The following is a 27,531-nucleotide window of genomic DNA, read 5'->3' on the forward strand; positions in this document are numbered from 1 at the left end:
ATCAACACTTGGCATTATTTATTCCTCTTCTCTGCAGCCATCCTGCTCGTGGAGCTGGTGTATGCAGTGGTGGGCATCGCCTGGTTGGTGCAGTACTACCAGCCCTGCCCAGACATCACCGCTAAGAACCTCGCCCTCGGTAAGACATGAATATATGTACAGTATGAAATCTAACCGCTGTTGGGTAATCCAGTAAATTAAAGCACTTACATATAAATGGCATCTCATTTGATTTCTTTCTCAGACGAACGCAAAGCAAAAGATAACATTGTTCATAACAAATGTATCATAATTCTGGGATCAGAGCCACGTTTTAAGACATTTCAAATTGTGAATTAATGTGGCAAGTTGAATCATCAGTCAGCCGCAGTTAAAGGCTAAACTGGGACACTTTGTGCTCTGCGTTTCTTATGCTACCCTTATTTGTCACTTCTGTGTAAATGTTAAAGAACTACCTCTAATAGTCGCAACTTACATTATTGGTTTAGAATAATTTGTGCCTTTATTATTTTGAAAGACTCCTAGGGTCCTATCATACACCTGGCGCAATGTGGCGCAAGGCGCGACGCAATAGTTTGCTAGTTTCAGCTTGGCGCAAAAGTTGTTTGGATGTTTTGCGCCACACTGTTTAAATAGCAAATGCATTTGCGGTCATATGTGCGCCCATAGGCGTTCTGGTCTAAAAAGGAAGGCGTTCTGAGGCGCACTGCTGGCACGTTGCTATTTTAAGAAACTATCGCTGCGTCCGAAACCGCATACTTCCATACTATATAGGACGCTAAAATCAGTATGCGAGCCGAGTAGTATGTCCGAATTCATAGAATTCAAAAATCAGTATGCGAGAAGTACCCGGATGACTTACTACTTCCGGCGAGATTCTGGAGTGCGCATCGCATGCATGCTGCGCTATCCCATGATGCCCCGCGAGTGAATTCATGAATGGGAGTAAAGCGACGCAATTGACGCAGGTAGGTCACGTGACAATGAAAAAATGGCGGATGTAGTACGTCTGAATTCCATTCATACTTTTCACTTTCATACTGTATAGAACGTACTTTTCTAACGGCCGAGTAGTACGTTTAAATTCAAATGCAGTACCTACTGAGTAGTAGGCGGTTTCGGACGCAGCCTATAATAGTGTCACAATCACCAGCGATCACAACTCCTTGGATCGCTGGATCTCTCTCACAATAAGTCATGGACTACAATTCTGCCATTTCTGGACTACATATTCATACATGCACTCCGGTCACACTCACACATGCTTCTTCATCTAGACTGATTACTCGCACCACCTGAGGATTGTCAGAGACTGATTGCACACACTATTTAAGCCACTTACTCACCCATTCAGTTTGCCGAGTTTTGTTTACTGTAAGTAGCACTACAACGCGTTTCCTAGTGTTGTTATCCTGTGTACCTACCTTAGCCTTGTTAGCTTTCCTGTCTTAGTCTGCCGCCTGCCGTACGACCTATTGCATGTTACTTCGACTACGATTCTAGATTATCCTCACACACCTGTTTGCACCCGTATTGACCATTGCTTGCCTGACTATGAATAAACCTGCATTTTGGATCCTACCTCAGTTGTATGTGTCACTCCCCGAGGTTACAAAAAGATTTTTCAATAGACCAAAACAAAGCCGGTCTAAACTCCAGTGCAGAGTTGCGCCTCGCTTACACACTGCTTAATACACACAAGATGTAGAGCCATACGCAAATATCTTTACATATGAAACAGAATTTAAATATTAAGGATATATAGAGGATATAATAAGGATATATTTAGGATATTAATATAAAGGATTAAAATATTACAAAACATATTATTTTCTAACCTACATAAAAATGAAAAACCACCGCCTCCATGCCTTCTTGATCTTGAGAGGCTTTTTCAGCTTATTCATAACAATTTGCTTTTGTATAATGTTATTATTATTAGCAGTAGTATTTATTATATCCATATTTATATTTGTTTTATTAAAAACAAGCTTAGATTTGCCCACCTGTCAGGTTTAAGACCATATGGGGTAAAGCAGGTGTATTTGGATATAACTCAGGTTTCTGAACACACTTCGTTATTATTGTTCTTTTATTCGTTTGCTGGAAATTAGAACTGAATTTAGAAATAATTTTGAAACAAATCTTTGCGCTTAACAAATGAAATTAATTTTTTATAGACTAATTGATGTCTGTGCGTAAAGGTTTCCCTATCCAAGAGCGAAAGTGAAAGTCAATAATATATCTATCATTCTCGCGCTGCAGATGCTCTGTTTAACTGTTTTCTTGCTAGTGAAATGCTCAGTTTTTCCACTTACTTTACGTCAGGGGTAACCAACATGGTGCCCGCGGGCACCAGGTAGCCCGTGAGGATCACATGAGTTGCCCGTGGGCCTGTTATAAAATTAGCTTACCATAGCACCACATACCAGTAAGCTGCATCTAATATTTTTTGAAGCTATTCTTTTTAAATCACACTTGCTCTGGTTGATATTTATCTGTTTCCAATCATTGTTGACAACTATTGTGAGAAATTATTAACATGATCAGTGTCTTCAGATAGATGAATATCATTAATTATTAATAACATGTAATTAAAAGTAAATTGAGTAAATTTGTTATTAGGAAGTGTGTATCAAACTGGTAGCCCTTCACATTAAACGATATCCAAGAAGTAGCTCTCAGTTTCCAAAAGTTTAGTGACCCCTGCTTTACGTCATGTAAATAGCAAATGTGCCAAGGCACAACGCAACTGGCTCTTAAAGGGAATGGGAGATAAGACTCTGATTGGTTTATTCTTAAAACACACCTATAACTCATTAAGAAAATAAACGTAACCCTTTTAGATTATGCGCCATGGCGCAAAGCAGATTTTTCCGTCCTTATATTAGCAAATATGGATTCTGACACGCCCTATAAACGCCTATAAAAATAATATAATATAGTCATTTTGTATCATCTCGATACATCCTTCTTATACAGTTTTTTTCCTTACTCAACAAGACCAATCCATTATAGTTTCTGCAAAAATATAAAGCTGCCTGAACTGTTTAAACATTATTGATGGTAATTAGCAATGTTTTTTTGAATACCAAATCAACCCTGACAACATGCGTCACCGCTGTCAGCACAAGCTCAAAACCACATTAGTCTTAAGAGAGTGTGGCGTGCGAAGATGTCCCGATGGCATGAGTCCGTCCAGACATGTTAAAATCTCAGGAAACCTCCGCTTGTTAATCTCTGCAGAATCTTGTGATTTTGAAAGCCGTTTACAGCTATTTATGTCCTGGAATCTCAACGCACACTTTCTAACAATACGCCTAGTGTAGCTTCACCCATGTCTGCGCTGACCGTGAATCAGTGTCGCTCATTGTCCACCCCCATGCCATAATAACACACTTCGCTTCCATGCCAATCATCAGTCTATAGAAGACACGTCCTGACAAAAAAGAAGCACAGTGAACAGCTTTCTGCTCAACTCACTTTCGTTATGCTGCAATCCTGATGTCTCATGGCCGATTCCAATTGCTGATTTAAAAAAAAAAAAAGCAAATTGACTATGCAAACTATCTTTTTGTCCGACAAGCTTTTAGCATCAGCCGTAGTGCTCCCCCATCGATTTGTGCACTCCCTAGGGAAATTTTGTAATAATTTCTGTTAATGCTGCATGATATTAAAAGAAACTAAGATTGCATTATTTTGTTTTTCTGCAATATATATTTACTGGCCACTTTATTAGGTACACCTTAGTAGTACCGGGTTGGACCCCCTTTTGCCTTCAGAGTTGCCTTAATCCTTTATGGCATGGATTCAGGAAATACTGGAAATATTCCTCCGAGATTTTTCTCCATATTGACATGATAGCATCACGCAGTTGCTTCAGATTTGTCGGTTGCTCATCCGTAATGTGAATCTCTCGTTCCACCTCATCCCATAGGTGCTCCATTCACCTTATTCTCAGCTGTCGAGTGGGCGCTGCCATTTGAATCTTTTTGTCTCGCGACTTCCGGTCACATTCACTTCCATTCATTTTTTGACGTTAACAACTGCTCGTTACGCTGCTTGATGTTGCAATTTAATATTTTCTTATTATATTTTGCTAATTGGTCTGTGTAGTCATGCAAACATTTGTTTGTAGAGCAAGTAGTTTGGCCATTTTCTGCCGTTTATTATTCCTTGTCATTTCTCCCATAGGCGACTGAATCGGAAGTTCTAAGACAATCGCGAAAACAGGCGCACTTCCGCATTTTAGAATAAGGTCAATTGGATTGAGATCTGTGGAGGCCATTTAAGTTACTGTTGTCTTTCTATCAACTCGAACTAGTCTGGCCATTCTCCTCTGACCTCTGGCATCAACAAGGCATTTGCTCCCACAGAACTGCCGCTCACTGGATATTTTCTCTTTTTCAAACCATTCTCTGTAAACCCTAGAGATGGTTGTGCGTGAAATCCCAGTAGATCAGCAGTTTCTGAAATACTCAGACCAGCCCAACTGTCACCAACAACCATGCCACGTTCAAAGTCACTTAAATCACCTTTCTTCCCGAACTGCAGCAGATCATCTTGACCATGTCTATATACCTAAATGCACTGAGTTGTTGCCATGTGATTGGTTGATTAAAAACTTGTGTTAACGAGCAGTTGGACAGGTGTACCTAATAAAGTGGTCTAATAAATTGTGCGATATGAGCATAACTTCATAAGATGACTATTATTTGATGATTTAACATTGATTGGATGATTTTGTAGGTGAGTGAATCTGCATAAAATACAAAATTACACCAAACTATTCAAACTAAAATGATATAAAGCACTGATGAAAGCGATAAAACAATGATAAATAAAATAAATGGTTTTCGCTGGAGTCCAACAGTATTGAGGTACAAAATATTTCCATATTCAAATGTAAAATAACGCTGCATATAGTTTTTATTGTATAAATAAACACAATTAATCGTTGTTAAAGGGTCACAAAACACCAAAACACATTTTTTGAGCTGTTGACAGTCGTATATGTGTCCCACGCTGCTAAAAACACTATTAGAACACATATATTTCACTAAAAAGTGAAAATTGGTTGTTTTTGCGTTATTTTGAGCAAATCACGTCATGGCCATGAGATCTTAGCAAGTATTCCAGTGTGTAGACTGGACGTCTGTACCTGGGAGTACCGTATTACATCTCTGAGTGTGCTGCATTAATGCACGAGTAAGACTTGGTTCAAACCAATCAGCGCAATCTATTGTGTACGCGCTGCAACTTTATTAATATGCATGCTAGCTTCCAAGACTGTACCTGAAATCGTGTTCAGATGACAGAGAGTGTTGCCAACAGAAGTGGGAAAAGAATTGTTTGGAGATGCGGGTCGTCAGTGTTGCTTTTATCATTTGTTGCAGTGAAGGTTTTGAAATGTGCTAAATCAGGGGGTTTCATGGCCCTTTAAAGTGGCAAACTTCGTATTTTCTTGTGTCCAAATGCTTTAAATTAGCTTGAAATTGTACAGTCAGAGGCCTTAAAAACACATCCAAATAAAAATACTTCACACTTTTAGATTATAGTGTTAGGAACTCTATTTTATGGTTAAACATAATCCCAATCAAGTGTGCCGCAAGCCTACGTTTGAGTGAGGGTCTCGGCCGTTAGATCGCCCCCTGGGGGCTGGCTGCAGTACAAGTCATAAAGCCCGCCTCCTCCGTGTTAATGAAGGAGACTTGAGCCCAAATAAAAAAAAATATTACACTTGCAATAAAATGTCCCGAAAGATAGTTCTGGTCGATTAAGGCACTGGTTATTGTGCTGAAATAGGTGCAGATCTTCATTTTTGTAAACAGTTTGTTTTTAGCAGTAATTTAATGCTGGGCGTGTCATCGTGATTGACAGCTGTGATTGACAGTTTCTCAAAGCGCGGCGTCTGAGCTTCGGCAGGAGACTGAAGTAGACTGAAGTGTTATTATTCGATTTCTGTGTTATTTTACCATGACAAAATGAGTTCAGCAGTAAACTATAGTTTCTGACATACATGATCCTGGTGGAACACTGTTTATTCGCTAAGTTCAGGGCTTTTTTCGGGCTTTATTAGTTTGCTGATACACGCCTAGCCACCCAGATAGCAAAACACAGTTCCGGCTAGATTCTCGCCTGCCGGAGACTTATCTCTTACCCCTCAGACTGACAACCTCTGCTGGACCTACTCCGGATGCCTGGACTCACTACCCAATTCCAGCCCGAGTCAATCGAGCCAGATGCGGCGGCCGAGCGAGCCGGCGCTGCCGCATGCGAGCCGGAATCAGCCCGCGACGCCGCGAGTAAGTTATGCGCTGCGGCCTGGAGCTGGCGCGATTGAATATATAAAACCCTCATATTTGTTAACGTTATTACATCCATTTGTGTTGATATGACAGCAAACGCATGCTGAGAAGTTCGGGGGGCGTAGTTGATTTTACATAAAGCGTTTGATTGGAAGCTCGACTCCGCTCATTTTCGCGGCTCCTCCTCTGGCTCCATCAGACAGTCCTTCTGCGCATGTCAATTTCAGCAGTCTTTTGCGACAGTTTGTGCCCGTCAAGCAGGCGTTTTGCCCTCAAGGCGTTCAATGGGAAAAAGGGCTGTCGCGTCGTCCATATTTTTTACAGTCATTGATCCCAATTTGACATTGCAGATCTTGCGATGCGACTATTACAGATGTGCACATTGCGATATCGGTGCTGAAACGATATATTGTGCAGCCCTAATTTCAGTACGAATTATATTCTGATTTCACATAGAAGCCGACATAAAGGTCTGCGATACGCATATGAGGTATATATTCAGGATGTGAGCGTAACTCGAAATGAAAACAAAATAAAGATTGAAGCTACAGCTTGGGCTGCCCGATATTGGAAAAAATCTTTTAAAAATCTTTAATTCTTCAATAGTTCTTATTTTATTCAATATGTATAGGTTAAGAACAGACGTTTACTCTAGCTTGGTTGTTTATGTATGAAAGACAGTTTTTAAATTAGCGATTGTGGAAATATAAATATCTATCATTTAATTCCAAATGAACAATAATCTACGTATAACTGAAAAGTTATATTCTTTGGTTTTTAATTATATCATTTCATTGACATGCCAGCTAGGAGGGACATTTAACCTTTGCCTTGCTGACTACAGGCTAAGCCAAAGTGATGCAATTATCGGTTTCACGGCATGGCTGTATCTATTGTCTTCTCTGTCTCCAGAATATCATTTGCACACTGTTGTAATGATGTACTTATATACTAATGAGATCAGACCTGGAGAAGGCATGGCACCCTGCAGACTACCAGACTTCATTTGCATGCTTTGTTTGACTGTCCCCACCATGACTGACCCCACCTACATGCTGTAAAATGTATAAATGTATAATGTTTGCTGTGGAGTTTAGAGTTTGCTTTCGATGACGCCACAGCCAGGCTGAGTTCTTCTTATTAAAAAGGTTTCTGGTTTGAAGACAACCGAAAGATTCTCCCTGGTTTTTTGGGCTCTTAGAAGTTTACAACACGATCAACATTAGAGCAATTCCAATTTTGTTTGACATTTTTGCGTTTATAAAAGCTTGGTTATGGATTTGTCAACTCTTCGTTATCGATGTGACCCATGTGCCGCTTGTGTGACTTTGGTAAATCAAATATAATTGTTTGAAAACATTGACAGACATTTGTGAGTATTTTTTACAGCACTTTAAAATACAAGCCTACACAATAAACTTTAAAAAGGATTTTGCAATTTTGTTGAACTTAATTTTTTTCATGGCAAGGTTGACGTTCTCTATGGAATTGCTCATTATCATCCAATTAGTCTACATATTAGTTTATTGTAATTTGTATTTTATATAGTGCATTTATCGTGTATGGCCATAATAATACTGTATACTGCATGTAATAATACATAGTACTCTGATACTGTACAATTTACAAGTGCACTGTAAATTAACAGTTACAATTGTGCTGTAGTTTTACTCACTATTGTGCTGTAGTTTTACACACTTTGATTTGAGTCAGAAACTGGGGTCCCACTTTATATTAAGTGGCCTTAACTAATATGTACTTACACAGGAATTAATAGTTTGTTACATGTACTTATTGTGTAAATACATGTATTTCCTATGTACTTATGCTTGATTAAATACAAGTATGTAATTACATCTGTAATTAACTTTTGTAATTACATTTGTAAATACACTGTTGACCATCTCTTACACCTTAACCCACCCTTAAACCTACCCACATCACCAAACCTGTCCATTACCCAACCTCTATCCCAACTCAAGAGCACCACAAGTGTTCTCAAATACATTATAAACACAGTAAGTACATTGTATTTATTTTTTGATGTAAGTACATAGTAGTTAGGGCACTTAATATAAAGTGGGACCGAAACTGGTAACCATTTGACATCTATAGTAGGAAAAACAAATACTATGGCAGTGAATGGTTACCGGTTTCCAACATTTGAAACTCAAACAGGTTTGTAATTATCTAATGTAATGTGTACTTATATAGCGCATTTATTGTGTATGGCCATACACCCAAAGCGCGTCACAGTCATGAGGGTAGTCTCTCCACACCACCAGCCGTGTGCAGCATCCACTTGGATAATGTGATGGCAGCCACAGGACAACAGCGCCACTGCGCTCACCACACACCAGCTATTAGTGGAGTGAAGAGCCAATTCAGTGGATGGGGATGATTGGGAGGTCATGATGGATAAGGGCCGATGGTTGGAATTTGGCCAGGACACCAGGGGTTACAGCCCTACACCTTGGTTTAACGTCTTATCCGAAAGATGGCGCCAATGACTGTAAAAAATATGGACGACGCGACAGCCCTTTTTCCCATTGAACGCCTTGAGGGCAAAACGCCTGCTTGACGGGCACAAACTGTCGCAAAAGACTGCTGAAATTGGAGCCTTGACATGCGCAGAAGGATTTTCTGATGGAGCCAGAGGAGGAGCCGCGAAAATGAGCGGAGTCAAGCTTCCAATCAAACGCTTTATGTAAACTCAACTACGCCCCCCGAACTTCTCAGCATGCGTTTCTTGTCATATCAACACAAATGGATGTAATAACGTTAACAAATATGAGGGTTTATATATTCAATCGCGCCAGCTCCAGGCCGCAGCGCATAACTTACTCGCGGCGTCGCGGGCTGATTCCGGCTCGCATGCGGCAGCGCCTGCTCGCTCGGCCGGCGCATCTGGCTCGATTGACTCGGGCTGGAATCGGGCAGTGAGTCCAGGCATCCGGAGTAGGTCCAGCAGAGGTAACGTTAGTCAGTCTGAGCTCTAAGAGATAAGTCTCCGGCAGGCGAGAATCTAGCCGGAACTGTGTTTTGCTATCTGGGTGGCTAGGCGTGTATCAGCAAACTAATAAAGCCTGAAAAAAGCCCTGACCTTAGCGAATAAACAGTGTTCCACCAGGATCATGTATGTCAGAAACTGTAGTTTACTGCTGAACTCATTTTGTCATGGTAAAATAACACAGAAATCGAATAATAACATTTCAGTCTACTTCAGTCTCCTGCCGAAGCTCAGACGCCGCGCTTTGAGAAACTGTCAATCACAGCTGTCAATCACGATGACACGCCCAGCATTAAATTACTGCTAAAAACAAACTGTTTACAAAAATGAAGATATGCACCTATTTCAGCACAATAACCAGTGCCTTAATCGACCAGAACTATCTTTCGGGACATTTTATTGCAAGTGTAATATTTTTTTTTATTTGGGCTCAAGTCTCCTTCATTAACACGGAGGAGGCGGGCTTTATGACTTGTACTGCAGCCAGCCCCCAGGGGGCGATCTAACGGCCGAGACCCTCACTCAAACGTAGGCTTGCGGCACACTTGGATGGCGCCCACTGAAAGTATAGTGTCCCCTTCACTTTTACTGGGGTATTAGGACTCGCATAGACTGCAGGTTGAGCGCCCCCTGCTGGCCTCACTAACACCACGTCCAACAGCAACCTTTGGCAGCAACCGTTTCCTATGTGGTCTCCCATCTCCAGGTTCTGACCAGGCTCAGCCCTGTTTAGCTTCAGTGAGTTACCGGTCTTGGGCTGCAGGTTTATATGGCGGCTTTCTACCTTCAATTGATGTTAAAGAATAAGAATTTAGCATACACTGTACATAAAAAGTTTTATTTTTACATCATTTACATCATTTACATTTTTACAACTTCAGTTCAGTTGCAGTTTCCTTTATGTAATGCAGAGCGAAATTATGTTACGTCGACACACAGAAACTAATATTTATGAAGAACAACTTAGCAGCAAAAAAACACTATGAAAGCCGATTATGATAAATAAGCTTTAATGATTTCATAAAAAAAAAAACATTTTTAAGTTAGTTTGACATTAATGTTTGTTAGGGTTACTTAAAGTACTCATAGTACTCTCTGTTAGATACAGATGAAGTCAGAATTTTTTCCTGAATTTCTGTTTAATGGAGAGCAGATTTTTTCAACTCGTTTCTGAACATAATAGTTTTAGTGAAGTTTATTTATAAACTAATTTCGAGAGGAGCACGCGCTTATGACTGATAGCACCTAGTCCACATTAGCTAATGCTGATTCACCAATCAGACGACTCCTTAACCATAGGAGTTAAAGTTCGCATGTTCTCCTCGTGTTTGCGTGGGTTTTCACCGGGCTCTCCGGTTTCCTCCCACAGACCAAAAACATGTAACATAAGTAAATTGACAGCATAGACACTTCATAACGTTTTATTCTATATCCAACATAATCAAGCAGGGGAGTACTCGAGACCTACCTGAACTCTGACTTCCCTCTCGCCCTGCAACGGGGGGAGCCCCGGGCTCGAGGATCTCACGAGTTCAGGGCTCTCTCCCAGGACAGCATGTCAAACAAGCTTTATAATCAATCATCAGCTAAGGGCGAACTCTTGAAATAACTCCCTTTTAATTGCTGATTTCTTTTATCTTTGCCATGAAGACAGTACATAATATTTTGCTGGCTATTTTTTAGGGTACTAGTATTCAATCAGCTTAAAATGACATTTAAAAGCTTAACTAGGTTAATTAGGCAGGTCATTGTATATCGATAGTCTGTTCTGTAGACCATCTAAAAAAATATGGCTTAAGGGGGCTATTAATAATGACCAATAAAAATGAAAACTGATTTTATTCTAGCTAAAATAAATATTCCAGGAAATACTGTGAAAAATGCCTTGCCGTGTTAAACCTCATTTGGAAAATGATGAAAAAAATAAAATGATGAAAATTATGATTAAAAAAAGAGAATTCACAGGCGGGCTAATAATTTTGACCTTTATATACTTTAAAACACATGTACTGTAAAATCAGCCATTGGTTGTGTTTTTGCACAATTCTCTCTAACTTACTCTACAAGCATCGGGTGGATATTGAATAAACGAGTAGATTATTATTTCTCTTATTTGCTTATTTTTGCAGGCATTGTGGCATGTAACTGGTTGGTCATCTTCAGTGTGTGTTTCACCATGATGTGCACCTTTGACCCCACTGGACGGACCTTTGTCAAGCTGAAAGCAACTCGTCGACGTCAGCGTAACCTTACAACATACACACTCAGGTAAAAATGCTCGATGCTACACACTGACTTATTTCAGCATAATTCTCTTCAGCTAAATTCAGACGCCATCTTGTTTTAATGAATCTTCATTTTCAGCTATGTACAATCGATTGCTTTATTGATGGACTGACTTTTAGAAAGTTAAGGAGATTTCCACAAGTTGTAGATTCTCATGTTTTGCCGGATTTTAAAATGTTTGTTTTGGATTACTTTATTTTAAGAGAGCAGTATTTTTTATCATTTAAATCCATTTTGTAAATTGATTGCCAGTCAGAATAAAATGCATATTTCTACACCTTATGCACTTTACTATTGATAGCTAGCGCTAAAATTTTAATAACTGGGTTTATTGATATATAATCTATATCAGGGTTTTTCAAAGTCTAAGACAGTGGGCCTCCCTTTTGACACAACTTATCCATTGGCGCCCCCCTCCTCCCAAACACGCACGCTCGCACGCACGCACACACACACACACACACACATATATATATATATATAAATATATATATATATATATATATATATATATATATATATATATATATATATATATATATATACAGTGTATATAAAGACACAGACAGATGTCAGACTGTTAACTCACTTTTATCATCATTTGCATGAAAGTGCAATTATTTACAGAGTAATAACAAGTATTTTAATATAACGTTTTTAAAACTAGGATGATGGTTCAATATGAATAGAACAGTTCCAAGAACTGTCTATCCCAGTCAAAACAGTGGAAGTTTAGTGGGTCTCATGCTGTCATTAGCCAAAATATTTTGACAAACCACACATAAAGGTCGTGGTTGATCAGCTGGTCCTGTCCACGTAAATCATAAACTCAAATACTGATCATCATATCGTCGTCTTTTGGGTTTAAGCCCTGAACTTGAAGGCTTTTGTGGCGAGGGGGCGTGGCTGAGCGCCGTGGGAACGGAGTGAGGCCACCGCGTAAGTGGATACACCTGCGGTGCGCACCTGCCTCAGATCCCACGGAAGGAGCTCTGGATCATAAAAGGAGGAACAAGGGCAGAGGAAGCCGAGAGAGGACCGGACCCGGACATATTTTACTTTTGCTTTCAGTTTGACGGCAGTCTCCGTGAGGATCTGCCGTCCGTTTGTTTTGGTTTAAAAGGAGCTGCCGTCACTGTCATTAATAAATCACTTTAAAACTGCTTCGGTTCTCCGCCTCCTTCACGGCGGCCAAAGGGCCGTGAACTTCATTACAGCTTTGAATCGGGGTGGGTCTCAGAAACCGACCCATTGTATTAGCAGGCATATAATAAACGTTTAAATATAATAAAAAATACATATAATAATTAAACTTAATAATTATATTTTTATTATATTAGATTTTTCCCGCGCCTCCCCTGACATGCTCTGGCGCCCCCCAGGGGAGGCGCGCCTCACACTTTGAAAACCCCTGATCTATATTAACTAGGGCTTTCCAAAAAATTTAAAAAGATTAACGTAATTAATCAAACTATTTTGTAGTTAATCATGATTAATCACGAAACGTATTAATTACGTATTTATTACAGAAATAAAAACACAGGCATTTAAGTGCCATTTGAATTTCAAAACAATCAATGTCAATAACAAACAAAAATGATTTCAATGTTGGATTCTAAGTGGACACACACACACATACACACACTCACACACACACAGACATCGCGCTCAGTACATCACACCCCGTGAACAAGGGATTCCTTCAGATTCATCAACACGCATGATCGCGTTCATCAAATCTGCTTAAACTAAGTGTTCTGAAGTATAGCTGTATTATACAACCAAGGATTCTGAAACAGCAACGTGAAGCAGACGCTTTACAAAAGTTGAGTGAAGGGGGGGGAACACGTCAAACTTATGAAATGTTAGGGCACATGGAAGCAGCTTAAAGGCAAACAATAGGGCTGTCCTTGAAAGCCTGCTACTTCATCTAGCACTTTCACTGATACATTTACATGGACACCAAAACTCCGCTTTAATGATTAAGATAATACTGATTAAGAGTCGACCATGTAAACAGCGATTTTTGATTACCTTAAAGCTCAGGGGCCTCATGTACGAAGACTTGCGTGGAAATCTTACTAAAACATTGCGTACGCACAAAGCTGTAAATGTGCGTACGCAGAAAAAAATTCAGATGTATGAAACACTGCGTACGCCGAATCTCACGCATATTCTTTTGTACATCTGAATGAACGTGAAACTGAGCGCAACATGCACGAGCACAAAACCCCTCCCTGCCTCCTCCCCCGTATGAATATATTAATGACTATGTTAATGGCAAAACCCAACGAAAAAGCAACGGCAAAATCAAGCAAAAAGAGAAACTTTGAACAGAATGTGAATTGGAGGTGCTGCTTTCGGAGGTAGACCAGAGAAAAGCGGTGTTATTTGCAAGTTTGTTCTCCGGAATTAACAACAAAAGAAAAAAATAGAGTGGGAGAGTTTAGCTGATGCGGTTAACACAGTTGGGTCTGAACATCGCACTGAGTGCATTTAAAAAAGAAATAGTGTGGTTTATAACTGAAAAATGTTGCAGTACCCTTAGCAGTCTCAGTGGCGCACCTCATAAGAAGCATGTGATCATGTACTGACATGTTCGAGCATAAACTCGGCTCGAATCCAGCGTCTAATAAATTCTTTCTTTTTTCCCCCGCTACATATCAGATTTTGCCCACTATTTATCAAGAGAAAGACAAGTAGGAATCATCAATAAGTTTGTGCATCATATTTTATATGCACATTTATTGAATGGAAATGTTTCTGATTCACGCATGCAAATTCATCTTCAGATAGTGTCTTTATAGCAATGTTCATGCGGTAGATCGCTCAGATTACATTGGGAAAACAGGCGACCGCTGCAAATTGTGCTTTAATGTTTAGCTGGTCAACTGTATGGTATGGAAATCTTACATACCTACTATATGAACCCGTCTCATACAGCTGCCATTGCAAGGATCAGACACTTTGTAGAGAGCAATTTAACACAACTGCCTCTAGGAGTCGCCAATGGAAATAAAACAGACACGCAGAAAAAATGTGCGTACACCTGCCAGAAAGCTGCCGTGAACCTGCGCACATTCCCACGTTCAGTTCATTGTAAGTAAATCCAAACGTGAGCGATTCTGAGCGTGAAACCTGGCGTACGCAAAGTTTTTGTGCGTACGCAGCGTTGATACATGAGGCCCCAGGTCACCAAACTTGTTCCTGGAGGTCTGGTGTCCTGCAGATTTTAGCTCCAACCCTAATCAAACACACCTGAACAAGCTAATCAAGGTCTTACTAGGTATACTTGAAACATCCAGGCAGGTGTGTGGAGGCAAGTTGGAGCTAAACCCTGCAAGGACAGCGGCCCTCCAGGACCGAGATTGGTGACCCCTGCCTTAAAGGATCATGCGAGTCCCGAAATGCAGAGGTTTTTCTTTCTGTTCGACATAAGGTAACAAATTCCATTAAAACATCCTGAATGAAAATATGCTGAATGAGAGTGAACCGCTGCACTGCAGTTAAAGTCTAAAGATTAAAAATGAAACACCTGAAATTGCATGAAACTCTGGAGGAAAACGCAGAATGACATTAATGGTTTTATACTGAAACTTTTGTTCTAGAAGCGTGTCCTGTGTCTTATCCAAATTTCTTTGCACGTTAAACACACGCAGGGCCAGAGCAAGCTGAACTGAAAAGTGACCGGTTCGCGGATGAAAGTAAGGACCGTGAGGGAGGGGGTGGGTGTAGCGGATGAAAGTGAAAACTCGGGGGGTCTATCACTATTCTGCTGCCAACTAGGTCGCCTCTATGCACATGCCGTCCCTGAACACACGTCGACCACAACAGGAAATAAAAAAACTCCAACTGCATTATTTGCGTTGTTTTATTTAACGCGTCAAATATTTCAAATTAATCACACGCGTTAAGGCGCTTGTAACGAAGTGGCTGACACAGAGGGATCCATTTGCAGTATTTTTATTAAACACAGTTTAATAACCAATAGCACACAGATGTTGTGCATGCGCAAACTCACATCAAACAGTAGTATGTAGTCGTTTGGCTGGCGGCTGGTAAACACAGGATGAATATGCAGGCATGGGTCAGAGGCAGGCGGCTAGTATCAGAGTCGGTTAACAGGCTAGAGTTCAAAGGCAGGCGGCTAGTATCAGAGTCAGTATTCAGGCTGGAGAGAAGGCAGGCGGCAGGCAAGACATAAGGATGGCTGACGTGAAACTGACGTTTCGACACAGTGTCGAGATCCCGAAGCGCAAGTGTTTCGAAACACTGCACCGAAGCATGATCCGAAACACCCAGGTCACGTGACTAAAGTGTTTCGAAACACTTGGTCACGTGATTAAAGCGATTCAAAGCATTGATCATTTCAGAGGCGTTTTAAGACCCGGAGAATCTCCATTTGACTGACATGATCTTTTAGTGAATCTGTCTCGTATGGCCTAGTGGACCGTACGTGTGCATATTGGAACTGTGCTTCAAATTTATTTTGGGTTCGAATCCCGACTAGTCCAAATACTCCAAAATCATGATTTTATGTCTTTTAATCATGTTACTTTTTTATGGTGTAGTCTAGATAGGATACAGCTGCGGATATGCCATCAATTTAGCATCATTTTTGTAACACTGTAAAACAATAATTTATATTTTTACAGTACTGTGATGGGTTTAGGTTTTGGATAGACGTTAATAAAATACAATGGGAAATTTTATTAATAATATAAATAATTATTTTTAACTTCTGGCCACAACTGTATCTGATCTAGCAACAACCCTGTTTTATGAACAAAACAATACACATTTATTTACAAGGTGTTTATTCGTTTGTCAGAGCAATGTTGAAACAAAACGATACAATACCAAAGCAATACCAACTGGTATTAAAGCATTTCAAAATAACTGTATCAGTTTGGATTCGAACCCAATTGTTACCGTATGATGGTCACGAACTCTAACCGCTCGACTAAACCATTTGTTGAATCTAAGGTACAAAGTGGGCTTTCATACCTTAATTTGCTCAACTGTTCTTTGCTGAAGCTGTTTCAGTGAAATACAAATAAAATGACCACTAGGTGTCACCGTAGAGTGGTGTTTCGAAACGTTTCGAAGCTTCGACACATTTGCTTCGATAGTTTCAGTGTTTCAGGAGGCCTCGCTTTGCCCACCTCTAGCAAGACAGGGTCAGTAGACGAAGCAGGTTCACAACGGGAAAGCAGGCAAGGATGAGAACGCTCAGTAGTGTTAGCCGGGGCAAAACAAGACTTCGCAATGAGGTGTGTGTGAGTGCTGCTTATATGTGTGTGGTGAGTGATTATTGGATGTGATTCAGGTGTGTCTGCAATCAGTGTATGTGGATGACGTAATGTCAATAGTCCGATGATGGTGACCTCTGCTGGCCAGCGAGGGGAATGACTGGGACTGAGTCTGTGACAGCACTAATTTTGACAGCCCTAATATTAACCCTTCACTTTACGTTTTCATTAATAAACTACACTACTAACAAGCAATTGCTTATAAATTTAAATTTAAAGTTGAAAATAGAGTTGAAGTCAGAATTATTAGCCCCCCGTTGAATTTCTTTTTTTAATATTTCCCAAATGTTGTTTAACCGAGCAAGGACATTTTCACAGTATGTCTGATCATATTTTTTCTTCTGGAAAAAGTCTTATTTGTTTTATTTAGACTAGAATAAAAGCTGTTTTTAATTTGTTTATGTAGTATGTATATAATGCAACACCAAATTTCCACAGATATCTTTTGTGTTTCTAGCTGAGATTTTTACAGCCCTCCTCCAAACTACAGTTGCTTCGTGTAAACGCTGCATAACCCATTTTTCAACCTCTATTTCTGGATTTTTGGCCTCGGCACTGAAATATCTGTTGACTTTTAATTCCCCGATGTCCTCATGGTATTTGCTCAGATGGGTTGTCTTTGTCTCTTTCAGACACAGGCTAGAAGAGGGTCAAGCCAGCAGCTGGAGCAGAAGACTCAAATTCTTCATGTGCTGCACCAGAGCAAAAGACACACAATCTGTAAGCCTCAGATACAAACACACATCAGTTACTGTGAGCACTTTCTCAGCGGAAGATATTCACTCTCAGAACAAGATATGTGCTGATATTCAGGGATACAGTATGTTGTGATGATAAACTTTTTTAAACACAAGTATTAGGGTGCATAACACACAACATACAGTAAACACAGAACACATAAACAGCAATAGAACAGAAATGGAAATAACAGGAATGTGTATAAATAGAAATGACAATAAGAATAATATTTATAATTCTATTTAAACAGTCATAATAATAACAAGAACTTTTTTTGGCTTAGTCCCTTTATTAATCCGGGGTCGCCAAAGCGAAATGAACCTCCAACTTATCCAGCATATGTTTTACGCAGCGGATGCCCTTCCGGCTGCAACCCATCACTGGGAAAATAATTCTAATTATGATGATAATAATATTAATTACAATAATAAATATTACATGGAGTGACGCAGTGGCGCAGTAGTGCCGTCGCCTCACAGCAAGAAGGTCGCTGGTTCAAGCCTCGGCTGGGTCAGTTGGCGTTTCTGTGTGGAGTTTGCATGTTCTCCCTGCGTTCGCGTGGTTTTCCTCCAGGTGCTCCGGTTTCCCCCACAGTCCAAAGACATGTGGTACAGGTGAATTGGGTAGGCTAAATTGTCCGTAGTGTATGAGTGTGAATGGGTATTTCCCAGTGATGGGTTGCGGCTGGAAGAGCATCCGCTGTGTAAAAACGTGCTGGATAAGTTGGCGGTTCATGGCGCTGTGACCTCATATTAATAAAGGGACTTAGCCGCAAAAGAAAATGGATGAATGAATGAATATTACATGTATTTTTAAAAATTAATAATTAGATAAAATAATAAAAAGTAATAAGTCTTAGGTTGGGGGTAATAAAAGTAATATTCTGTGATGACAGAAACAGTGACTTAAATAATAATAATAATACTAATAAATAATAAATAATAATAAAGCTAATAATAAAAAAGCTAATAATAATAATATTAATATATAATAAATGTATAATTTTAAATTTTTAATTATTAATTACATATAAAAAAATAATAATAAAAGGTTGGGGATGATAAAAGTTATATTCTGTGATGATAGATACCGTGATTTTAATAATAATAAATGTAATAATAATAATAATAATAATAATAATAATAATAATATTAATGTAAAAAAATAATAAAGGTAATAATAATAATAATATAGATGATCATTATAATAATTATAAATATTAATTTTGGTAATAATAATAATAATAATAATAATAATAATAATAAATTAATAATTTTGAATTAATAATTAATAATAGTTAATTAAAATATTTTAAAATAATAAAACGTTAGTTGGGGATGAAAAAAGTAATATTCTGTGATGGCAACAGTGATTTCAATAATAATAAATGTAGTAATAATAATAAAAATGATGATTATTATATTTATAAATATAGATTAAATTAATAGTTATAAAAAATAATAATATTAGATAATAAATGTATTTTCAATGAACAATTAAAAATAATAAATTAAAATATTTAAAAGTAATAAAGCTAAGGTTTGGGATGATAAAAGTAAGACTGCAACAATGATTTTAATTATGACAAAGGTTATAATAATAATAGAAATAATAATAACAAGAATATAATAACAAGAGTAATAATTGGAGAAATGTTAAAAAATAAAAAAATTAAGGTTGGTGATGATAAAAAGCAGAATTGTGTTATGAATTAAAATAATAATAAAGGTAATAATAATAATAATAATAATGTTATTAATAATAGTATGGTGCGGCGGAAAATTTATTTATAATTCAAATATATATAATAATGACACATACCCAACACAAGACTTATGGGCCATTCACACTCCAGAACTCCTTTTTCCATTACAATGCACTGCCTTTCCATTGTTTTTCTGTTTAAACTTGCATTTGACGGATGTGCATGGTTGTTACACTTGCATTTCACATCTTTCCAATGCCTTGGACATGAGCATCACATTTTTAAAGCCATATTATGTACAAAACACAACCTCAAGAACAATCAAAGAATATTCTAATTCAAAGTATTTACCTATTTTAACCAGTGAGACGGAGTGTGTGCTGTGTGTTCATGCTAATGACGTCACACACTTATGATTTCCAGTTTCCAGAGAAATTTAATTTGTTGTTAAAATGACTTCTTGATATTTTCAGCAATTATTGCAGTGATATGTCTTGCATGTCTACTCAGGACGCTTACTCTGAGGTTGCCAGCTTGTTCGCCGAGTTTTTCCGGGATCTGGATATCGTGCCGAGTGACATCATTGCTGGTTTGGTGCTGCTCCGACAGAGACAACGGGCTAAAAGATCAGCCATCTTGGATCAGGTCTGCAAAATCGTGGGTTTAGCTTAACAGTACTTTGGATTCGACAAATATAAATATTAAAGTGAAACTACACCCTAAAATGCTAATTTTCTCATTATTTACTCACACTGAACTGAGAATTATGCATTTCTGTTGATCACAAAAACAAGATTTTCTAAAGAATGTTGGGAAAAAAATTGCCATTGACATCTATAGTCGGATCAAAAAAAAACTATTGAAGTGAATGGCTGTTTCTTCCCCATCATTTAGTATATCTTTCTTTGTATTTAACAGAAGAAAGAAACTCAATGGGCTTGGAACAAGTGGAAGATGGGAAAATTATGGCAGAATTTTAGTTTTTTGCTAAACTATCTATTTGATGTAAATATTTTTAGCAACACTTTACAGTAAGGTTGTATGATTTAATGTCCATTTAATGTATTTACTATAGTAAATAAACAATGAACAATGGATTTATTACAGTATTTATTTATCTTTGTTAAGTTAGAGATTAGGGCGAGGCAGTGACACAGTAGGTAGTGCTGTCGCCTCACAGCAAAAAGATCGCTGGGTTGCTGGTTCGAACCTCGGCTCAGTTGGCGTTTCTGTGTGGAGTTTGCATGTTCTCCCTGCCTTCGCGTGGGTTTCCTCCGGGTGCTCCGGTTTCCTCCTCAGTCCAAAGACATGCGGTACAGTTGAATTGGGTAGGTTAGATTGTCCATAGTGTGTGTGTGAATGTGTGTGTGGATGTTTCCTAGGGATGGGTTGCGGCTGGAAGGGCATCTGCTGCGTAAAAACTTGCTGGATAAGTTGGCGGTTTATTCCGCTGTGGCGACCCCGGATTAATAAAGGGACTAAGCCGACAAGAAAATGAATGAATGAATGAATGAATGAAAGTTAGGGATAAAGTAGCCTCAATCCATGGGGTTTTTCTTGCAGAATAATGCCCCATAGGTTTATCGACAGCTTGACATTAGCCCGACATTATAAACATCAGGAACTTAGCCCAAAAGTACTTGGTCACTACACCACCCTTCCTCCTCCACCACATCCCTGTTTTGCCCTTGGTTGCCTGTTAATTTAAGGCATTGTTGTTTAAAATGCAATTTTGCTGCAAAGTATTTGAATTTTGTTTTAAAAATTGGAAGTTTCCCAGAATTGAAAAACTTTCTGCAAAGTATTTGAATTATTATTTTCACCATAAGCTGCTTTGGAAGGATGATTGTTGTGAAAATTGAATTAATTAGTATGACTCCATATTCTGTTTTACTTTTGTTTTAGGTGTTTATACCAAGCAACATTACCAGAACGTTACATCAGAAAATATCTGACTCTTCAGTACAGAAATAAAAAATAGTATTAAAAAGGTGGTTTTATTCCCTATAAAGGCTTATTTATGCTTCTGTGTCAAGCGCATGCATATGGCCAGGTGCAGCCTTCGCGCGGTCGCATAGCCTTTGCCGTGGCTGACGCTGATGCAGACCTCTCAAAAAATGTAACTTCATGTTGCAACGACACGTAGAGCAAGCTCTGAGATTGGTCAGCTTGGTATTCGTAACAAACATGGGTGTGGCCGAGAGCCGCGCTAACCCGTTGAAACGAGTGTTTACAAGTGTCGAGTCCGGTGAAGGAGCTTTAATTGGAAACATTTGCATTTTGTTTACCTCATGATTAAAGTTGCAGCACATCTGCCAGTTTCCCTATAGAATGAGCAGGTTTTAGCTACTTGTACATTAAGGTAGCGTTCAGAAAAAAAGCAAAACACCAGAGAAGAAACTCGATACAGAGGAACAAAAAAAAACACTGCCAGCTAGCATCTTAGAAGAGTTATTGCAGAGCAACACAAACGGCACTCAGAAGTATAAATGCACAGCAACGCGCAAGACATACGCCGTGGGTCACGGTCATCACCCGACCCAGAAGTATAAACCAGGCTTAGGAATATTTTTTTGTCAGACTCAGCAACTTTCACATAAATATACCTAAATAAATTAATCAAAACTCACAGCTAATCAGAACAGTCTATGCGCATAGTATCTCGTCAAATTGCACGGAACTGTCGACGAAATCAATGAAATATGTACAATAGCAACTTGATGTTCTTCTCAGAATATTTAACAAACTCACTTAAATAAGAAATTAACAGAAGCAAAGTAAAAAACAAACAAAGCTGATTGCTGATGGGGTATCCACTAACCTGCGCATTATTCATTCACAAGATGTTGCTAAACAGTCAATAACTGTGGCGTGACTGACAAGGAGATACATATGAATGTGGATGCAAGTATGAATTTGAGAGTCAAGGGGACTGGAAGTTCCCAGATTAGCCCGTGTTATTTAACGGTTGTTATCTCACAATAAATTATCTTGGAATGTCACGACTGACCAATCAGAATTGAGTATTCCAGATATGACAAAACTGGTTAATGGTAATTAGTGAATATTGAGTTATCATTAATAAATGCTGTAAAAGTATTGTTCATTGTTAGTTCATGTTAGCAAATACATTAGTTGTTAACTAGGCCCACACGGAATCTGCGAAAGCAGATTTATGAAGATTTTAGCCCATCTTTGATTCTGTTTATTTACTTGAGTAAATGTGTGTAAATCTATATTTATTCAGTTTTTTAAATAATTACAGTAATATTATTGACTAATATGAAAATGTTCATCTGATTTAAGTACAATGCAGTTTGTACAGTCATATTTTCTGACTTTAGTAGATATATTAAATGAGAGACTTGTTTTGTTTACCAAATAAAGTGGATCTGATTGGATTTGCATTTTAGACATTAAATAAAAGTTAAAAAGGTATTATTTTTTTATTTTGCATTATAATATTTTAGTTATGATACTCCCAAAATAATTCCGCAGAAATGCGCAGATTTTTATCAAAATTCACTGCAGAAATAGCAAAAAACGTTTGCAGATTCCGTCTGGCCCTAGTTATTAACACAAAAATATTTAGGGGTTGTTATTGACAATATGTTGACATTTCAACCTAACACCCAGGCTGTCTATAAAAAAAAAAGTGCAACAAAGTTTTTTTTTTATGAAACTTAGATATTTTAGTGATTGTACCATGTATTTTTTAAACCATTTATTATTTGTTCTATCTCTTTTATCTTTCTGCATTGTAGCTTGGTAAATTAATCTGCGTCTGTCAAGTAAGGACAGGTTAGGTAACCTTGTTAAGATGGCAGGCAAGATTATCGGTTTTAACCTATCTGGTCCAAAGGTGACTTACCAAAACTGAGTTTTGAAGAGGGCACGGGTTATCATATGCACCCCGGGTCACCCGTTGTATTTTGTTGCCATCAAGGCATCGCTTTAGAGCTCCCTTTGTAGGACAAACAGAATGTGGCCATTAGATTTTTTTTTTTAATTTATTGATTTTTTTTGTTTGAAAGGTTTTTCATTAGTTTCCCCTTAATATAACATACGGTACCATACAAAAATACACAATGCATCCAAATACACTGTTAAAGAAAATTTAAAAAGAAAATTTGGGAAAACAGGGTAGACACGTTCATAGTTTAAGGCAGGCATGTCCAAACTACGGCCCGCGGGCCATCTGCGGCCCGCAATCAGTTTTTTGGCGGCCCGCGAGGCTTTTTATAAATATCAATAGAATCTGGCCCGCTATACAAAAATGAACGTAATTCAAAAAATAACCACCGGGTGTCGCTATTACATGTATTCAATTAAGCAGCAGTTCTTGTTATGATCTACAGTATCTATCTGTCTGCCTGTCTGTCGGTATGTCTGTCTGTCTGTCTGTCTGTCTGTCTGTCTATCTATCTATCTATCTATCTATCTATCTATCTATCTATCTATCTATCTATCTACACACAGTTGAATTATTAGCCCCTCTTTGATTTATTTCTTCTTTTTTAAATATTTCCCAAATGATGTTTAACAGAGCAAGGACATTTTTACCGTATGTCTGATAATAATTTTTCTTTTGGAGAAAGACTTTTGTTTTATTTCGGCTAGAATAAAAAGCGGTTTAAATTTTTTTTATGAACCATTTTAAGGTCAAAATTATTTGCCCCTCAAGTCTTCAGAACAAACCATTGTTATAAAATAACTTGCCTAATTACCTTGACTTAACAAGTTAACTTGCTTAACCTAGTTAAGCCTTTAAATGTCACTTTAAGCTATATAGAAGTGTCTTAAAAATATCCAGTCAAATATTATTTACTGTCATCATGGCAAAGATAAAATAAATCAGTTATTAGAAATGAGTTACTAAAACTAATATGTTTAGAAATGTGTGGAAAAAAATCTTCTCTCCGTTAAACAGAAATTGGGGAAAAAATAAACGGGGGCTAATAATTTAGGGGGGCTAACAATTCTGACTTCAACTGTATTTATATATATATATATATATATATATATATATATATATATATATATATATATATATGCGTGTCTGTGTGATGTATGTAAAATTTGGCCCGCGACAACGTTTGTTTTTTTACATCTGGCCCTCGGCCCAAAAAGTTTGGACACCCCTGGTTTAAGGGAAGAAATTGAATTCTTTCTTATATCAACTTTCTTATGATTTTTCATTTGACACATTCTCAATCATGAATTCCATCTATAATTTAAGTATAGGGCATTGAATGTCTTTCCAAAACCTTGGTATTATACATTCTGCTGTAGTTATACCAACAGTTATAAGAGGCCATCGGGTTATTAAATCTAGCAGGGAGGGAAATGTATCTAAAAATTGATTATGTTATGGTGAAAACTTGGTGATTTGTACATGGAACTTTGCTTGTATTATGTCATCTTGCTGCAGTTTCCCTAAACTTAGGATAATACAGCTGAGTCTGAACTAATGAAGTCTAATTGTAAAGTGTGACCATTTTTTTTTCATCTCTTGCAGGCAAACAATGATGTTTTAGCCTTTCTGTCTGGGATGCCTGTGACACGCAACACTAAATACTTGGACCTCAAGAACTCGGTATTTGATGACTGCAGTATATGTGTGTTTTGCTTTTGTATGGGTTTATTTATGATTGTCTGCTTCTGTTTGCAGACTGAGATGGCTATGTATAAGGAAGTGTGCTACTACATGTTGTTTGCCATGGCGGCATATGGCTGGCCCGTTTATCTTTTGAGAAAACCAGCATGTGGACTCTGCAGACTTGTCAGCACCTGCTCGTGAGTAAAAACTGATGCTTTTGATTATTTAGTGAACATAAGGAGAATAAATGCGGCTCTTGTATAGTAGTGGCTGATTTAGTGCTTTGGTTACCTATGATCAACTTTTTGGTTTTGAAAAGTCATTAGATAGAGACAAGATTAATTAAATGTCACATTTAACAACTATAGTGAGACGCGATCCAGCGGTACATCCTTGATAAACTGTCCGACGTGCACTGCTCTCTGGGCTGACTGCTGGAGCTCAGATGCTGCAGCGCATGCCTCTATGTGTGTGTGTGTTCACGTGATGTGTGTTTTCAGCAGTATAGGACGGAGAGCTTTTCAGAAATGCTTGGTTAAACACCACTGTGGGCTTGGATGGTTTCCGTTCTAAAATGCCATTTTAAAAGTAAGACGTATTAGTGTGAACGGGGCCATGTGTATTTTTCACAAACGGGTGGATGAGAATCAACTATCGACCCAACTCTAGTTTTTACAGTATAGAAGCAATGGAAATCTTTGTAATGTCCCCACAAATTACAAAAACAAACATCACCAAGCACAAAAAAACTGTACAAAAAGGCTTATTATAAACAGTTCAATTGAATGTCTCATGTATATGAATGTCATTTAATTCGTAACATGTAATTATCATTTGTTATTAATTAGAATTTGTGTTTTATTATAATATTTCTATTAATATGCTTATTATTTGAAGGAAAAATTATTTTGTAGTTTTTGTTAATTATAATAACAACTATTTTATGTCTACTTTATATATATATATATATATATATATATATATATATATATATATATATATATATATATATATATATATATATATATATATTTAAAATAGTTGGTATATATATATATACACTACCTGACAAAAGTCTTGTTGTCAATCCCATTTGTAAGAGCAACAAATAATAACTTGACTTCTAATTGATCAATTGGAAAAGTGGCAGAAAGTCGAAAGGAAACACCAAGGTTTGGGGTTGAAAGCAGAGAAAGTCAAAGTGCTCCAGCATTGGCCAGCCCATTCACCAGACATGTACATCATTGAGCATGTCTGGGGTAAGATGTAGATAGATAGATAGATAGATAGATAGATAGATAGATAGATAGATAGATAGATAGATAGATAGATAGATAGATAGATAGATAGATAGATAGATAGATAGATAGATAGATAGATAGATAGATAGATAGATAGATAGATATTACAAATTATAAAATTATCAAAATACAAATTATAAAATTGTATATATTTTTTAAACATTTTTATTTAATATGTTTCTCTAAAATATATCATTTGGTCTACTAATTTGTGCACTTTTATCGTAAGTTACTTTGTTCGATGTGCTCCAGATTTGCCTTCAGTACTGACTCATCTAATGTACATGCACAAATGTTTTATTGTAAAGCTTTCTGCTGAAAATACTAATTTAAAAGAGAGTCTTGTGAAGGGTAAGATAACAAGTTTTTTAATAGTCATTGATATGCACTGTGTGATTCAGGATGAAAGGCATGCTGTCACATTTGTCGTTCTAAAAAATGATCTTTATGGACAGATGGATGGGATCGAATGGCTTTAATGTTTTCCTCTTCTGTTTCTCTTCTCTGCTCAGCTGCAATACTTCAGTTTCAGGCTCTCGCCTCTCTCAATCCGTCACCGTTGAGGAAGATAACTGTTGCGGCTGTAACGTTCTTGCCATCCGACGCCAGTTTCTAGACCGAGACCTCAAAGAAGTCCAGATTGTCTACACATCCTGCCATGACGCGGTAGCACATCTTCCCATAAACCCTAAATCCCCCTGACTCTTGAATGCTGAGGTGTTGAGTCTTGTGTGATAAATGTCTGTTCACATCAGTGAGTCATCTCTCGGCCAAAATATGAAACGTGTGAATATGACTGCTCGCTGTTTTTGTAGGTTTATGAGACGCCCTTCTTTGTAGCAGTGGATCACGCAAAGAAGAAAGTCGTGATCAGCATCAGAGGAACGTTGTCTCCTAAGGTCAGTCAAACACAGATGTTCAGTACTGTAATGGTGAGGCGTGACAACGGAGAGATGCATTGCCTTGTATTTTGAAGTTGCAGTCAAAGAAAACACAGCCAGGAATTAATAACAACTTCTGCATGAACAGATGACAGCTGAGCTGAGGGGTTTGACATGATCCAGCAGTCTACACGTGTTTGTTAAAACATACACATACACACATTAAACTTCAGAATAAACATGATAAATGTTTATTCCCTGCATGCAAATGCGGAGGGAGTGACCTGTGAGTCCTGTCACAATTTGTTTTGTCATCTGTTTGATTCGTGGTCCACTGGGATTTTACACTTGTGGAACTTTATTAATAATAATAATATTAATTCCTTACATT

At 38.0% G+C, this 27,531-nt stretch overlaps 2 protein-coding genes across 6 annotated transcripts in view; both read left to right on the plus strand.

The window, feature by feature from the left end:
* plekho2 (pleckstrin homology domain containing O2) overlaps positions 1–27,531 on the plus strand; it is a 189,209-nt gene that overhangs the window by 46,572 nt on the left and 115,106 nt on the right. The window lies entirely within an intron of this gene.
* dagla (diacylglycerol lipase, alpha) overlaps positions 1–27,531 on the plus strand; it is a 97,885-nt gene that overhangs the window by 42,202 nt on the left and 28,152 nt on the right. For all 5 annotated transcript variants that reach the window (XM_087260596.1, XM_087260598.1, XM_087260600.1 and 2 more), the window contains exons 4-11: positions 38–139; positions 11,448–11,586; positions 17,549–17,636; positions 19,870–20,004; positions 24,878–24,955; positions 25,031–25,155; positions 26,772–26,925; positions 27,075–27,158. In XM_087260596.1, coding sequence (XP_087116722.1) covers positions 38–139; positions 11,448–11,586; positions 17,549–17,636; positions 19,870–20,004; positions 24,878–24,955; positions 25,031–25,155; positions 26,772–26,925; positions 27,075–27,158 — 905 coding nt within the window. The remainder of the gene's footprint in view (positions 1–37; positions 140–11,447; positions 11,587–17,548; positions 17,637–19,869; positions 20,005–24,877; positions 24,956–25,030; positions 25,156–26,771; positions 26,926–27,074; positions 27,159–27,531) is intronic.

The sequence above is a fragment of the Danio rerio genome, chromosome 7, assembly GCF_052040795.2.
Source record: "Danio rerio strain M-AB ecotype USA chromosome 7, GRCz13ab, whole genome shotgun sequence".
NCBI lineage: Eukaryota > Metazoa > Chordata > Actinopteri > Cypriniformes > Danionidae > Danio > Danio rerio.